At 55.2% G+C, this 16,429-nt stretch overlaps 1 protein-coding gene across 6 annotated transcripts in view; it reads left to right on the forward strand.

Annotated features, from left to right (window-relative positions):
* The window catches only part of RGS3 (regulator of G protein signaling 3), a 162,396-nt gene extending 151,801 nt beyond the window's left edge, over positions 1-10,595 (forward strand). For 5 of the 6 annotated variants that reach the window (XM_049711818.1, XM_033427397.2, XM_049711819.1 and 2 more), the window contains 5 exons: positions 3,411-3,475; positions 7,240-7,341; positions 7,708-7,769; positions 8,389-8,555; positions 9,631-10,595. In XM_049711818.1, coding sequence (XP_049567775.1) covers positions 3,411-3,475; positions 7,240-7,341; positions 7,708-7,769; positions 8,389-8,555; positions 9,631-9,993 — 759 coding nt within the window. In that variant the 3' untranslated portion in view covers positions 9,994-10,595. Of the gene's footprint in view, positions 1-3,410; positions 3,476-6,734; positions 7,141-7,239; positions 7,342-7,707; positions 7,770-8,388; positions 8,556-9,630 lie in introns of those variants that run through there. The other variant, XM_033427399.1, reaches the window with a different exon arrangement.
* The last annotated feature ends 5,834 nt before the right edge of the window (positions 10,596-16,429 follow it).

The following is a 16,429-nucleotide window of genomic DNA, read 5'->3' on the forward strand; positions in this document are numbered from 1 at the left end:
TTATTGTCCTCATCTTACAAGTAAAGAAACTGAGGCACAGAGAAGGGATGTAATTTGGCTAAGGTCAATTAGCTAATAAGTGACTGAGCTAGGATTCAAATCCAGGCAGTTTAGTTTTTTATTATTATTGTTTTTTAAAGTAAATTTATTTTATCTTTGGCTGTGTTGGGTCTTCGTTGCTGCACGTGGGCTTTCTCTATTTGCGGCGAGCGGGGGCTTCTCTTCTTTGCGGTGCGGGGGCTTCTCATTGCGGTGGTTTCTCTTGTTGCAGAGCACAGGCTTTAGGCACGCGGGCTTCAGTGGTTGTGGCACATGGGCTCAGTAGTTGTGGCTTGCGGGCTCAATTGCTCCGCGGCATGTGGGATCTTCCTGGACCAGGGCTCGAACCTGTGACCCCTGCGTTGGCAGGCGGATTCTTAACCACTGCGCCACCAGGGAAGCCCCTCAAATCCAGGCAGTTTAGCATTTAACTCTTAACCATGACTATTATTATAGTTATAATTACAATATGAATTATAATTATTCTTCCAGTCCCTGGAGGTGGCCGGGGGGCTGGGCAGGCTCCAGGGATTTCTGTCTGGACTGAAGGGAGGGCTGAGTGGTTCTGGGTTCGCCTCCATCCGCCTTTCAGCAGGGAGGGCCATGGAGCAGAGCAGGCAGTGGGAAGCAGATGGGAAGGAGAGGCCCCTTTGCGTGCTGGGCCCTGGGCAGGCCTCGCTGTAGCTCTTGGAGACAGGAGGCTTGGGAGCCACTCTGAGGCTGGAAGTCAGAACCCTGACTCTCTGTCGCAGTTTCTTCTCTTCCTGGCACACAGCACCCCTTGGTGTGGGGGTTTCGCTAGCCGCTTTGGGGGCCGACTCCCAGGGCCAGAGTTCCCTGGCCCCTCTGTCAGGCTGATTGGTGAGGGCCCGACCCTGGAGGTGACCCCCTCCCAGCAGTGGAAGGAAGAGCCCATTTCCCAGCAGTGCAGAGGCTGGGGGTGCCGGGCGGGGCGGGAGTGGTCCCCAGGCCCATTGTGTGGGGCCGATAAAGTGCGGAAGCTGAGGTTAAATGGGAGGAAGCCCAGTGCTGGCGGCCCTTTCCCACGGATGGGGGCTTCAGGCACGGCCCAGCCAGCCCAGCACAACTGTGACCTGTGTGCGTGGGGTGACAGCGACAGCGTCCACTGGGCTGTGAATGCTGGCGGTCCCCGATTACTGAGGGCGCCCTGTGTGCCAGGTTGGGCCTTGGGGGCCCAGCCTTTATCCTGGTGAATCTCTCAACAGCGGGTTGGGTGGCCGTCACCATGCCTCTGCTAGAGCTAAAGAAGCTGAAGCTGAGAGGCCAGGAAACGTCTCCAAAGTCAGTGGCAGCAGGATCTATACCCAGGCCTGGCTGCAAGCTGTAGATCCGGAATCCCACACCACAGATGGGCGTGTGCCTGTGAGTGCACGTACACACGTGTTTACAACCTTGGTAGGGCCGCGTTCTCAGGAAGGAGGCAGCATTTCCCCTGAGTCTTTCATTGAAGACATTCAAAATGTGCCCCATCCTCTGCATTTAACTAGCAGCGTCCTCTGGCAGAGAAACACAGGCCCTGAATTCAGACAGACCTAGATTCCAGCTGTCACTTAAAGGCTGTCACTTAACTCCTTGGGCAGGTGACTTAACTTCTCTGAGGTTCTGTTTACTTTATGGACTGACTCTGAAGATTAATGAGATAGTGTCTGGATAATGCCCATTCTGAGGTCTGGCCTATAGCATGAGCTCCATGAATGAAGCTATAATTCATTCATCCATCCATCCATCCGCGGGTGGTTGCACCACTGAGGCTGGTAGCTCCCCCTGCTGGCTATATCTGGATTAAGGCCACTTTTGTTGCCAGAATTGAGAACGCAGTATTTTAAGGTTTAGCCCATCTCCTTTATTTTACAAATGAGGAAACTGAGGCCCAGGGTATGGCTCATGAGGAGTCCAAGCTGCGATTCACATCTGGGGGCCTTCTGTCTCATCTTAGGACATAGTGTCCAAGCCCAGCCTACCCTTAGCTCTACCTCCTCCAATATCTCAGAGCATTTCCTGTACTCCCGCTCTGGAGTGGCACTGTGGAGGCCCTGGTTTCCCCTGGAGGAGGCTGGGCACACACAGGCAGGGCGACAGAGGGCGGGCGGCCCCAGTAGAGCTGGTGGGAGCCTGGAGTGGTCTGGAGGAGGCGAGGAGTAGCAGACTGGGAGGAGGTAGAGACTGGGCAGAAGAGGAGAGAGTGTTCCAGGAAGGGGGCACAGCACAGGAAAAGGCAAGCAGGTGGGGGTGGGCTCAATGGAGCCCCAGGGAATAAAGTTGCAGGCCTTGGATCAAGCAGTGAGGCCTTCAAGACACATCATTCCCAGCCTGCTTTCCCTCTCCCTTGATTCATTCATTCATTTAACAAGTATTTCTTGAGCTCCTAACGTATACCAGGCCCAGTCAAGGTGACCTAGACAGAGGTGAAGGCAGACAGAGCCCCTGCTCTGGGGAACTCACAGTCCAGTAGAGGAGACAGATTTGGAAGAGGCCATGTTAGTTATAGTGGGGACCTCACAAGGGGTGAAGGGGGCACACCCTTGTTCTAGGGGCCAAGGAGGGCTTCCCAGGTGAGGAGGCATTTAAGCAGCTTACCCGAGGTCAGGTCTTTCCTGAGGCTGGGTCTTAGGAGGAAAGGGAGGTGGGAGAGTCATAAAAGCATCCCTCATGGAAGGAATAGCACATGCAAAGCCCGAGGTGAGGGGACCGGGCTGTGAAGACTTTCCTCTGACTAGAGGGCAGTTTGAAGAGGTTGCTGGAGTAGGGGTCAGGCTCTCCAGAGAGATAACCAAAGGAGTTGTAACTGAGGTTATCCTAAGATGGTAGACCCTGCATGTCATGTCAGGGAGTTTGGACATTATCTCGAGGGTACTCGGGAACCATGGAAAGCTTTAAGGCAAGAGAGGTGCTCTCCTGTGTGATAATTTACTTAACACACTGCTGACCAATCCCAGGTCTCTTTAAAACCTCAGAATCCTGAGTTGGTTACTCATTATGATCTCCATTTTGAAATTAAAAGCACTAGAGGCTCAGAGAGGGACAGCAATTGGCTAAGTCACACAGTAGAATCTTCACTGAAGCTTCCTCTCTGGCCTGCCCTACTGCCATGAATGCTGTGTTTCTGGTTTCTCCCGCACAAGTTGTGTATCAGGAGGAGACTGCTTTGGGTGGAGGCTCTGCTAAGCCAGCCACACTCCATGGACAGACTGCTCCCTGTAGTGGGGTCTCCCTCCCTCCCCTCTTCTTCAAGGGATGGGAGCATGGAGGTGGGAGTGGTTTGTAGGAGCTGCTGGATCCCTGAGCCTCTCTTTGCTCAGGCAGCAGCCCCTGGGTACCCAGACTGCAACGTGTCTGTGTTTCCTCTGCAGATGAGCGGGGCTGACACAGCTGGGGACGATGATGATGCCTCCCGGAAGAGAAAGAGCAAAAACCTGTACGTTGGAAAGATCCCTGTCCTCACCCTAGTGATCGGGGCGGGCGGGTGGGGGGCGCTCCCTGCACCCCGCTTCGTCCTCTGCCCTCTGGCTTATTCCCCATGCCCAGTGGCCTAGGGGTGGAGGTGGAGAGAAGGGGCTGAACCCAGTCCTGCCGAGACAGACACCCGTGAACAACGGGATCTTGGGACTTAGCAGCGGCCCCAGGGTAAGGTCACCAGGGTCCTAACCACCCAGCACTGCCCTCAGCATCCACTCAGAGTGAGGCAAGGTGCTGATTTAGTATCTGGAAGCCACAGGGAACCAAGCAGAAGCAACCAACCAAGCTGCCCTGGCCCTGTCCAGCTGCTAAGCCAGGCAGTGGCCAAGTGACCACGACAAGTTCTTTGCTCCCTCTGAGGAAGGGCTGACAGGTGGTCATGGGATTCCCCTTTCTCCTCTTGAGCTCTTGCATGCTAGCAGTCTTGGGCGTTGCCAGAAGGGGGTGCTGCTGGCTCAGAGAGCAGATCCGGTACCTTCCTGGCCACTCCCCGCTCCCCCCTACCCCGCTCCCGCGACCATTTATACTTTCGATTCGATTCGGAGGTTAGAGGTGCTCATTCATTAACAGAGCGTGAGTGGTTTCTTCTCGGGTCTCTTTGTACCTCGGGCCCTGGAGACTGCGGGGGGCAGGGATGGGAGGAGGCAGTGAGGCACCTGGTGGCCCACAGAGGGAACCCCCTCCCTCCAGGTCCTGTAGTGCCCACTATTATGCACCAGTTGGGCCGGGGTGTGTGTGTGTGTGTGTGTGTGTGTGTGTGTGTGTGGAGAACGGGAGTCCTTCCCAGGTGCCTCCTGCAACCTTCTTCCCTGACCTCGACCTTGGCTGGGGTCCACTCCCTAGAAACTCTTTCCTCAGCTTCCCCTGCCCTCTCCAGTTTCCTGCAGCAACTGTAGGCTTCTCTCACTCTGCAGCCAGGAGCAGTCACACTTTCTAGGGAAGGTAAAATGCACAAACAAAAATAATTCTTTGCACCAACCATCCGGTCCAGGCAGCATCAGAGCTGCCGTGGGTGGTGCTCCCGGGGGTGGAGCAGTGGAGGGCAGCAGAGGGTGGACATCCAGGGTGCTGGAGCTGCCCTGTTCCACCAACTCTAGCCTTCTTTCAAAGTGGGCGCTGCCTTTTGACTGAAGTTCACATTCTTAAAAGCTTAGTCAAGGACTCTTAGAATCTGGGATGATAATAAAAATAACTCATGTTTATTGTGCTAGGCACTATTCTGTGTGCACTACATATATTATCTAATTTAACCTTTACCATAATTTTTATTTTACATTTCTTTTTTCTTATTTACTCTATTTTGCAGGTGAGTAAACTGAGGCAGACAGAGGTTAAGTTACTTGTCCAAGGTCACAAAGCAAGGAAGTGGTAGAGTTGAGATCTGAAACCTGGCATGTTGGCTCTAAAAGTATATATAAATATACATATATTTTAAAATGTATTTATTTATTCAGAGCCTGTTATAATTAATTAATTAATTAATTTTTTGGTCTCGCCGTGCTGCTTATGGGATCTTAGTTCCCTGACCAGGGATTTAACCCAGGCCCCCTGCAGTGGAAGCATGGAGTCCTAACTGCTGGACCACCAGGGAATTCCCATGGAGCCTGTTATTTTTAAGCCTGGCGCAGAACACCCTGAAGGAGGTCCACAGCACCCCAGCTAAGTAGCCTTTGAGCCTCTAGTGACAGGAGTCCATTCCCCAGAGGGCACTCATTCCATCTTTTCATGGCTCTGATTGGAGGAAAGTGTTCCTTTAGCTTCCTCTTGTGGGTCTCTGTTCTGCTCTCTGGGCCCACATGGGGACACATGAGGCACCTCTGAGCTCTGCCATCCTTTCCTGAGTTGCCCGTGTGGCAACCAGGGACTTCCGAGGACCTCTCCAGCTGTGCCCTGCAGCTGTGAGTCTGCCCAGCTGTGCACGTGGGAGGAAAGGCTTGTCTGGGCAGGGGCTTCAGCCTCCTCCAGCCACAGAGAAACACAGTGGTCTCTGAGCCAGCAAGGAGCCCAGGTGGATGGTGGCAGCCTGCAGGCTGGACCTCAGGCAAGCTTCTGCTCCCCGGGAGCGGGCCAGGAGCAGGGCCTCTGAGACAGAGCACTGTGCCCCAGGAAGCCAGGCTCTCTCACTCCTCGCCACGCCAGGGCTCTCCGAGGGCCTTGATCCTCACCAGAGGGCTGCCAGTCCCTGGACTCCTTGGCCTTATCTCATTGGCTTGGAATCTGCTAGAGCAGGATCCCAATCTCTAATCAGCTGTCCCAGACCCTCAGGACAAGTATGAATTCGGCCTGAGCACTTTTGCCCCAGGCACTGTGCTAAAGCTTTCTGTGCATTTTCTCCTTGCCTCAAAACAACCCTGTCAGATGGTAGGTACTATTATCACCTGTGTTTAACAGATGAGAAAATTTGACATTCAGAGAGGTTAGGTAACTTGACAAAGGGCACAGTTGGTAACTGCTGGAGCTGGGATTTGAACCCAAGACTGTCTTACTGCAGCACTGTAGCTTTTAACCTCCACCCTGGACCACTTTCCTTCATTAAACAGGGTGTCCCATAGGTCTTAGTGCCCTTTGAAGCTTGAATAACTTCAGAAGTATGCTCCCAACTTATAAAACACATTTGAAAGTTCAATTATTCAAATTTCTTTTACACTTATTTAGCTTTGTGATTTTGATAACACATTTTTAATTTTACGCATTTAATTTTTGGTTAAGTCAGCATTTTTCATCTGTAATCAGAAGAACAGAGATCAAAAATTAAAACAAAAAATGTATTACTCAAAAGTCATAAGGCTAAATATGCAGGAAAAAATTAATTCCTTTCAAATGACGTTTTTGAGAGTTTACAGGATTTGTACTTTTGACGTTATTCAAGCTTAAAACTACTGAAACTTTGTGGGACATTCTGCATGTTCATGGATGGATGTATCCAAAGCCAATGACAGGCTGAGCTGTCTTCTGGCAGGAACTATTCTCTAGGAGGTGCCCAGAGTAGGGCTCTAGGGACCAGGGGGAGGCTAACATGAGCATGAGACACTTAACCCCTTTCTCGCCAGCAGCTTGCCCAGGGCTGAAATCTGCCTGGGGGAATGGCAGGGCTAAAAATGGTTCTTGGCTAAAAATAGCCAGTCCTGCCACCCAGGTGGGCAGAGCCTCCCCCTCCCTCCTGCCTTCCCTCCCAGCAATTTGCTGACTTGTTTTCTCCTCCTTCCCAGGGAGCTGCCATGGCAACGGGGAGGCCAGTCACAAATAATGGGTCTGGCTTCCTGCCTGGGCGGGCCCCAGAGGCCGCCCCTTACAGACACATGCCCCTTTCACAGGCTCCCTCTCAGGGTTGGCCAGGAGGGATATTTTTTTTCTGCTCCGGCCCTGGTCCCTCCCATTTCCTGGCTCCTCCTGTCTGAGTCCCAGCCCAGCCTGTGCCTGGGAGTCCAGTCCTCCAGCTGGAATCCCAGCGAGCGCTCGGCTACAGCCCGCACCGTTGCTGCCTGGGACTCGGGTTGGGAACAGGAGCCTAGGGTGCTCCCAGCAGACCGTCCCAGGCAACAAGGTGGGGGGCCCTACAGCGATGCTCCGAGGCATGTACCTCACGCGGAACGGGAACCTCCAGAGGCGGCACACCATGAAGGAGTAGGTGCCCCTCACCCCAGCCTTCACCCTCCCGACCCCGAATTTGCGGTGGCCGAGTGTGCCAGGCTGACCGACCCCGTTTTCTGCTTCTGTCTCCAGAGCCAAGGACATGAAGAACAAGCTGGGCATCTTCAGGCGGCGGAACGAATCCCCTGGGGCCCAGCCAGCGGGCAAGGCAGACAAAGTGACGAAGTCATTCAAGTAGGTCCTCTCTGCCCCCCCTGGGCCCCCCTCAGACACTTACTGGTCCCTGTGGGAGCAGGGCTAGCAGTGGGGTTAGGAGAGAAGGCTGTTGGCTTGATCCGGCTCTGGGGCCATGGAGGCTCTCGTAGTGGGAGCCTGGTACCCGGCATAAGCAGCCCTTATGGGGAGATGCTGTCCTGGGAAGGATGACCAGGGAGGGGCAGAGGTGGGGATAGAAGTGATGCCGGCCCCAAGAAAGGGGGTGGGCCCCCTCCTGGGCTCCCCAACCAGGCTAAGCTACTCTGTGGGCCAAGGCAGCTGACAGAGGTCACCCAGCCCTAGCCGCCCCGCTTCCCTCACTGTGCCCCTTGCCTCACCCCTCAGGCCCACCTCAGAGGAAGCACTCAAGTGGGGCGAATCCTTGGAGAAGCTGCTGGTCCACAAATGTAAGTGGGGGCCAGCTGGCCTGTTCCCTCCCTGTGTCTCTCCCCCCTCCTCCTTTCCTCCTCTCCCAGGCCCAGAGAGTGCGTCCGGCTCTGCAGAGGTTACCTTTCCCTTTTCCCCGGGCCCAGTTAGGTGTCCCTACCATTGGGAAAGGCCGAGGCCCTTGGACTGGCCTTGGAGCCGGCTCCTGCCAGCCCCTCCCTGTCCATGGGAGCTGGCACTGCCTGCCAGAGGCCGTTGGGACCTGTGTGCTCAGACCCATATTCCCAGAATAACAATAAACATTTCCATGTACTGAGGGCTTACACTGGGCCAAATGCGCCTGCCATCTTGTGGGTGGGAACCCCTCATCCTCACAGGGCTCCAGGAGATAAGGCTGGTGATCCCCATTTGACAGATGAGGAAACTGAGGCACAGATGGGGAGTGACCTGGCCAAGGCCCACAAAGAGGCAATGGCAGTGGTGGGACCATATCCCAGGGTTCCTGGCTCTCATGAGTGGGTCAGTTTACTAAGATCCCAGCAGCTGCACCTGAGAGGCCCCAGGAGGGTAAGCTGGGGGGCCTGAGGACAGGAGGGGCTGGTTTGGCCTCTCACCCCAGGATCTTTGCTCCTCCTACAGATGGGCTAGCGGTGTTCCAAGCCTTCCTCCGCACTGAGTTTAGCGAGGAGAACCTGGAATTCTGGCTCGCATGCGAGGACTTCAAGAAGGTCAAGTCACAGTCCAAGATGGCGGCCAAGGCCAAGAAGATCTTTGCTGAGTACATCGCTATCCAGGCGTGCAAGGAGGTGGGGCTTTGCTCTGGGCCCGAGGGCCCCCATCCCCATGCCCATGGGGTGCCTGGAAGCCTCAGAGAGGAGCTCGGGAAGGGGAAGGGCCAGAGTGACTCTAGGGACCATGTGCCAGGTTGAAGAGGAAGCAGGCTGGGGCCCCGGGAAGAACGGAATCCTGACTGATAACAGAAATGGCCACTGTCGACGTGCTGCTGGGTGCCAGGCACGTGCTAAGCCCTTCACGTATGAGCTCTCACATTTAACCCTCATGACAACGTGTAAAATAAGTTTTAATATTATTTTCATTTTAAAAATGAGGAGACAGTCTCAGAGAGCCTAACAGGTATTGGGTGCTTCCTGTGTGCCAGCGGTGTCTGTTTAATATGGACGATCATGCTTAATTTTCACAACTCTTTGAGGAGTGTACTATTTTTTTTTAATTTTTATAATTAATTTTATTTATTTATTTATTGGCTGCGTTGGGTCTTTGTTGCGGTGCGCGGGCTTCTTATTGCGGTGGCTTCTCTTGTTGTGGAGTGCGGGCTCTAGGCCCGTGGGCTTCAGTGGTTGCAGCATGCAGGCTCAGTAGTTGCGGCACGTGGGCTCTAGGACGCATGGGCTTCAGTAGTTGTGGTGCAGAGGCTTAGTTGCTCCGCGGCATGTGGGATCTTCCCGGACCAGGGATCAAACCCGTGTCCCCTACGTTGGCAGGCGGATTCTTAACCACTGCGCCACCAGGGAAGTCTGAGGAATGTACTGTTGCGCTACCCTATACAGAAGACGTTTGAGGCTCAGAGCGCTTAAGTGATTCGCTTAAGGCCACACACCTAGGTGTGGCACTACTGGGATTTGAACTTGGGCAGCCTGACCCTAGATGCGGTGATTTCGGGCCCTGTAAACTCTACTACCCCTACAGTAAGTGACCGAGCCAGGACTCGATTCCGCTAACCTGCGGGCCTCCCGTCTGAACCTCAAGATGTGGAGCAGAAGGGCTTGGGGGTGAGAGGCTGGGCAGGTCCTGGCCTGGCGCCTGGCCCCTAGGAGCAGCTTCTTGCAGGCAGCCTTGACCATGTCGCCCTCTGCCTCCCAGGTAAACCTGGACTCGTACACACGGGAGCACACCAAGGACAACCTGCAGAGCGTCACGCGGGGCTGCTTCGACCTGGCGCAGAAGCGCATCTTCGGGCTCATGGAGAAGGACTCGTACCCACGCTTCCTGCGCTCAGACCTCTACCTGGACCTCGTCAACCAGAAGAAGATGAGCGCCCCGCTTCAGGGGCCGCCGGGGCAGAGCTCAGCGCCCACGCCAGGCGGGCTGGGCCCCTCCCCACCTGCCTCCCTACCCCTGCCACAGAGGAGGCAAGTGAGCCCCCAGAGGCTGCGTCCGGACAGACAGACGGACATTTGGATGAGAGGCCTGGACCAAGAGAGGCCCAGGCCACTGGAGGAGTAGAGGGACTGGCCCCGTTGGGCCCCCACCGCCCTGGTACGAGGGGGCCCAAGGGCCCTGGCAGGTTAGGGGCCCTGGCTGAGCCAGACCTGGAGCTGCTGCTTCCTGCTGCGGAGACTTCGCAATGACCAAGTTCCTTAAAGAACTGGTTGGTGGGCAGGGGGCCGAGGCCTGGGCCCTGGGGCTCTCCGGGGGGGTCACTCAGACTCACAGCTCAGACCCCCGCCTTGAGTTTTATTTATTTAAGCAGCAGTCGGATGCTTGGCACCTCGTCCTGTAATAGGAAACCTTTGCCTCATCAGTTTTCCTAATTTACAAGTGCAATATTTTAACCAACGCCTTGTGAAAAGCCACCTTGCGAAGAAGGTGGGCACCATTTTCCAGTTTCAGGGGATCTGCTGGTCCCGAGCCCCAGTGGCAGGTAGCTGGGCCTGCTGGACTGACAAGGCCCAGAGGGGCGGAGGCTGCAGTCTGACCTCACACCAAAATCCAGCACCCCTGAGTGAGGGGTCCCCCGGGGCCTCTGGGAAAGCATGGCACCCTCAGACCACACAGCGGCCGAGTTCAGGAGCAAATAAAAGCCCTGTGTTATTTTTTGTTCTTGACCCTTTCTGTGTGTTCCTGGTTTCAAGGCTTCCCAGGGTGACTGGGGCTGGGACGGTTGCTGGGTGGGCTGTCAATCCAGCTTCTCCTCTCTTGCCATCCCTGACAACCGCCTCCTCTGTGCCGGGTGCTCTGCCAGGCTTGTTCTACTTACCATCTCATCTTCACTGCGAGCCTGAGAGGTGGGGGTTATCCCCGTTTTACACATGAGGCAGGTGAAGCCCAGGCAGGTAAGGTGACTTGTCTAAGGTCACACAGCCGGCAAGTGGCAGAGACAGGGTTCAGCCTAAGCCCACCTGGCTGCAAAGCCTGCTCTCTGGATTGTCGTCCTCTACCAGCTACTGGATGGAGTCCTAGCTGGGCTGCTAACTGGCTCCGTGACCTTCAGCAAGTTCCTTCACTTCTCTGCCCTGCCACACCCTGAGATTCTAGTGGAACTTTCAGGTAGCACAGGGATGATTGGTGGAGGTGGATGGGGCCAGAATCTCAGGCAGGTTGGCAGCTGCAGGCAGGCAGGCTCATGGAGGCCTTTAGGACAGAGGAAGAGCTGGGGAGGTCGGGCTGGGGGGTAGGGTTCCCAGAGAGTCCCTCTGTGGCCCTGGGGGAGACTTCCCCCTCTGTGCCTAACAGGAGATACAAATTTAGGAAAGGCCTCGTTCAAAGCCACAGTTCAGAGGAGGCCCTGGACCCTCTCACTTAGAGGGGTAGAAGAGAGCCCGGCCAAGCTGCCCCTGATGCCCACACGTTCCACCTGCCAGGGTCCGGAGGCAGGGACCAGGGTGTGGCCTGGGGCGGGGACTGGCTCAGCTGGGCTGACTTAGATGAAGGCAGACCGAGTGGGTGCAGGAGAGGCTGGGCCCCATCTCCTTGGAGCTTGTTGCCTGCGTGGGGTCTTGGGTTCAGGTCTGCCCACCGGGACTTGGAGATGCAAAGCATACGGGGCTGTGCAGCCACTCTCCTCCCTGCCTTCCCTTGCTGGTCTCCCTGAGCAAGGCCAGCCCCAGGTTCCCCCCTGTAGAGGGAGAGCATCAGAAACGGTGGTCTCTGGGGCCAGGCATACAGTAGGTGCTTAATAGGTGTTACAGCCTTTTCCCCTAGCACCAGCGTGGGAGCTTCTCCAGGAGTGGGGCTGGGTCTTCTTCGAGGCACCAAGGGCCTGGCAGTGGACCTGGCCATTGAGCCCTGTTTGGCTTTGTAAATGGTGAAGTGCTCTCTCACGGCAGAGCTGCCAGTGCCTCAGTGACTCTGGAAGGACGGGGGACAGAGATGTGCTCCTCGCTCAGACTGAGAGAACCTCTCAGGTGTCCAAGCCTGAGATTTGGGGATCTAACAGCTGGAAAAAGCAAGACCCACAGAGGACTGCAACACAACTCCTGTTCCCCAAAATGGTAGCAGCAGAGCTGACGTCAGTGCCTGGGACTTCCGGGTCCCAGCCCGCCTGGCCTCGCTGTGGCATCCTCTGCTTGGAGGAGACACCGGGCCATCGAGGAGACTCACCTTCCCCTTTCTTTAGGTTCCAGGGATTCAGCCTTGGGCCAGGCCCTCCACCTCCCCATTCCCAAGTTACCATGGAAACCACCATCCAGGAGAACCAAGTCAGGCAGATGGAATTCCCATTTCGGAAGGCCCCACTGCCTGGTTTCCATTACTCACACATGGGGCCCTTGGCCTCCAAGCTGCTTTGGCTACACTGAACAGCTGGAGAGCAGCCTGGAAAGGCGCCTTGATCCGCCTGCCCTACCCCCGCCTGGGCTCCTGGGGGCCTTAGGCACAGCCCTCGCCGCCTTAGGCCACAGTCCCCTTACCTGTATGTTATCTGGACTGCTCCCCATTTCTTCTTTCATACGTGAGGGAGGAGCAGGCCCCTTGGTCTCCATCTGGGAATCCCAGGCTGGTCGATGTGGGATCTGGGAGCTGTGAGGTCATCATGTCCAGCTCCCTTCCCAACTCACAGATGGGAAGACCGAGGCAGAGGTAGGGAAACAGCACTGTGTAAAGGTGCAAGGCCCAGGCCCTGGAGTCAGGCTCTAGGATTCAGCCCCTGGTTTCACCACTTACTACTAGCTACAAATCTTAGAAAAAAAAAAAGCCTTGTGGCCTCTCTGCCTCAGTTTTCTCATCTATAAATTGTGCATATTGGCAACTACCTCAGAGTCACAGTGGCTCAGCGAGGTTGTTTGCAGCAAGTTTAGCTCAGTGCTTGGCACAGGGACGTGCTCCTCCAACACGAGAGGCCGTCAGCCACATCATTTTCAGGGTCACGGGGAGGTGGCAAAGCTCATTCTCTACCCTGATTAGTGGACAGGGAGCCTTTAGTCTCAGATCCCAGATCCCTGTCCTTCCAGGAATGGTTTTGCTGGAGGACAAAGCCAGCCTGTTCCGGGGAGTAAGTTAGAAACAGTCTGTCCCTGAACCACTGCCCAGTCTTGGCCTGGCTGCGAGCAGTTGGGGTCAGCTGGCAAATATGGTGTGAAGGGTAGAAAGGGGAGAGGGCACAGTGATGCCACTTGGTTGGATGCCAGTGGGAGGAGATTCAGCACTGGCCTGCCTGTGGCAACTTCAGCCGTTGCTTTATGGACCAGTCAAGTCCCTCATGCTCTTGGCCTCTTGGCCTGGCTGGGGGCAGATATGGCCTCCCAGACTCTCCAGCATGGAAGAGACCATCTGGATCCAACTGCTGCCTGGTGCTTGGGTCCCTTCTTGGGTTTCTACTTGCATCCCTCCTGTGATGGGGAGCTTAATACCTCCTGAGGCAGCTCAGGAGGGCCTGGGATCCTCTTGGGGGTTCTAAAGTTCTTCCCTGGTGAAGTTGGGATCCTGGGGTGGGGTGGGGCAATGGATGCAGGTCAGCAGTAGCCCCCGCAGTCTTCCTGCCCAGACAGCCCCCCACAGGCTTGCCCAGTTCTCCCACTCCGCTCCTCCCTTCTCCCACCAGACTCCCCCGAGCCCCCTACCCCCACCTCCCTGCCTTGCTCCCCCTGGACCCTTTGCCTAATGTCTCCTCCCTGCATCCCTCCCGCTGACATCCTACCCTAGAAAGTCTCCGATTCACCTCTCTTCCTGCCAAAGCCTGCCCTTAGCCCCTGCCTCTCCCTCAGTGCTCTCAGGCCCTCAAGCAACAGACCCTGGGCCTCAGAGAAGACGCTCCTGTGCTGTTGTTTTCCTTATAATCTGCAACATCTGTGAAACATCTGGCTTTGCCTGTCCTCTCCCTGGCTGGGTCAGGCAGGAGGGAAGGGGGTACCCTGGGCCCCCTGCTGCCGGGGGACCCCTCCCTTGGGTTGGAGGAGACAAGGGGGTGCGGGGGGGGCGTGGAGGGGGTTGAGGAAGAGCCGTGGGGCTGATCTGGGCCTGCTCAGCACGATGGGAGTGAAGGCATAGCTGGGGCTGGGAGAGGGCAGTGCCAGGTTGCAGATAAAAAGTGAGTGATGGCTGTGGCTGCACACCAAGGGCATTCCATGCCTCACCTCCACCAGGCCTCACAGCAGGCCTGGAGAGGCTCTGAGTATTGTTTTCATTTTACAAGTGAGAAAGTTAAGGTTCAGAGAAAGTGGACAAGTATGTGGTGGCTGAGTAGGAACTGGGACCCCAGCCCTAACTCCCAGGCAGCCTCGCCTCCAGGCAGCCTGAGAGATTTGCTGGCTTGGTTCGGGGGCTCTTAACTCAGATTCTCCTTGGCTTGAGGGCAGAGCTTTTCTCAGGAAGGTCGACGAACGGTGGGAGCTTAAGTGTGTGGGGATATCTGGTCCTGAATGTCAGCTCTCAGTAGAGCTGTGTGAGAAGTTGCTTTACCTTTCCGACACTCAGTCATCTCATCTATAAAATGGGAATGATAATCCCACCTCATGGGACTCTCGTGGACTCAGTGAGATAATGAATATGTGTAAACCCTCAGCACAGGGTCGGCCATGGAGGGTGGCCCAGGGAGGGAGGGAGGCCTGGGGCTGCGACCGAGGGATCCAAGAGGTGAGGTCAGGCCCAGCCCCACCAGCTGTGCAGGGGGAAGGGGCCCCACCTCTACTCCACAGCCAGTTTTTAACTAGATGGCTGGTGACTCAAAACAAGGGCAAGGCCCCAAGAGGATGGCGTTGGGCCCCAGGCCCCAGTGGGCTCAGCAGAGTCCTACCTGCCGTTTCAGGGGCAACTGAATAGCACGGATTCTGCCAGGCAGCTGCCCTACCTCCAGATCTGTCCCCAGCTCTCCAGTGGCCTTGGATGAGGCCCCTCCCCTCTCCTGTTGTTTTCTTCTGGTTTTCCTCCTGTCTGAGGACCTTCCGAAGGGGCATGTGAGGGCTGGGATTCAGGCCATGTGTGTTGGTGTATGTGTGTGTGTGTGTGTGTGTGTGTGTGTGTGTGTGTTAGGATTCTAAAAACAGGGTTTAGCCACTTTCCCAGAAGACTGGAGGGGCCGGCTTGGATGGAGCAGTCTATTGACCACTGGTCCCTGAGTCTCCATGGGTTCACGCCCCTTGGGACAATGCCCTCCACATCCTCTAGCCAGGCTGGGCTGAGGAAGGATCTGCTGGTTATTTATGCTCCTTCCCTTGAGGTAAGGTCCACACCCCACCCCGCCTCTGCCACACACACACTGAGCCCAGGTCAGAGCAGTCCCCGCAAGGAGCCCTCTGTCTCTGACACCTTGGGCTGTATTTGCGTTTCCCTCTCAAGTGTTCTTGCAGGAGGACTGGCCCCATCCCTGGAGCCTGTCCATTGCAAGGCAGTGGAGAGCAGTGACCTGGAGCGTGGGCTTTGGAGGCTGACAGACCTGGTTTGAGTTCAGGCTCAGATGCTTATTTGCTGTATGACCTCAGGCAAGTCACCTAATCTCTGAGCCACTGTGTCCTCATTTATAAAGAGGGGGTAATCATAGTTCCCACTAATAGGGTTGTTGTGAAGGATAAAAGCAGCCTGTGAGCTCTCTGCATACAGCCCTTCTGCTCTGCTTTCGGGTCCTTGAACGCACCATGCTCCCTTCCACCTCAGGGCATTTGTATGTGCGTTTCCCTCTGCCTAGAGCACTCTTTCCCTTCTCCCGTACTTGCTAATGATAAGACAATAATAATAGCTAACATTTATTGAGCACTTAATATTTGCCAGGCAGTGTGCTAAGTATTTGACTGACACTTTCTTATTTTATGCGCACAGCAACCCCATGAGTTAAGAGCCAGTGTTGTTAACCACTACAGTGTAGTGTCCTGAGGATGGATTCTGGAGCCCAGCTCTTCCACTCATTTGTGTGACCTGGGGCAAGTTGCTTCACCTTCTGGGCCTCAGTTTACCCATCTGTATTTGGGGATAGGAATAGCACTCGTACCATAAGGTAGCTGTAATGAGAATTAAAAGGGTTAACACCTGTAAAGTACTTAGAGCAGTGCCTAGCACATTGTAAATCCTATATAAGTGTTTCATTAAATAAAACCCTATTTCTCAGACAAGAAAACTGAGGCACAGAGAGGTTGTGCCTTGCTCAAGGTTACATGTTGACAAGAGGGGGATGGTTTTTGAACTCAGGCTGACTGGGTCCAAGCCCATGCTTTTAAGCACTAAGCTGTATTCCTATCCTCTCTTCCCCTAGAGGGCAGATTAGGTGTCACTTCCTCAGGGAAGCCTTCCCTGATAGCCCTGACTGGAGGAGGGCCCTGCTTCCTGCTCACAAAGTGCCTTGTGCCTCTCTTTCATGGCCCTTGTTATAGATGGTAATTACTTATACATATGCGTTCACTTCATTGCTGTCTTTTCCTCTCAACTATCAAGCCTTTGAGGGTAGGGGCCACGTCTGTGCCTCTTCTTACTGTTTTCCCAGCATTATTACATTGCCTGACACATAGTAAGTGCT

This window comes from Orcinus orca, chromosome 6 (assembly GCF_937001465.1).
Source record: "Orcinus orca chromosome 6, mOrcOrc1.1, whole genome shotgun sequence".
In the NCBI taxonomy this organism is placed as follows: domain Eukaryota; kingdom Metazoa; phylum Chordata; class Mammalia; order Artiodactyla; family Delphinidae; genus Orcinus; species Orcinus orca.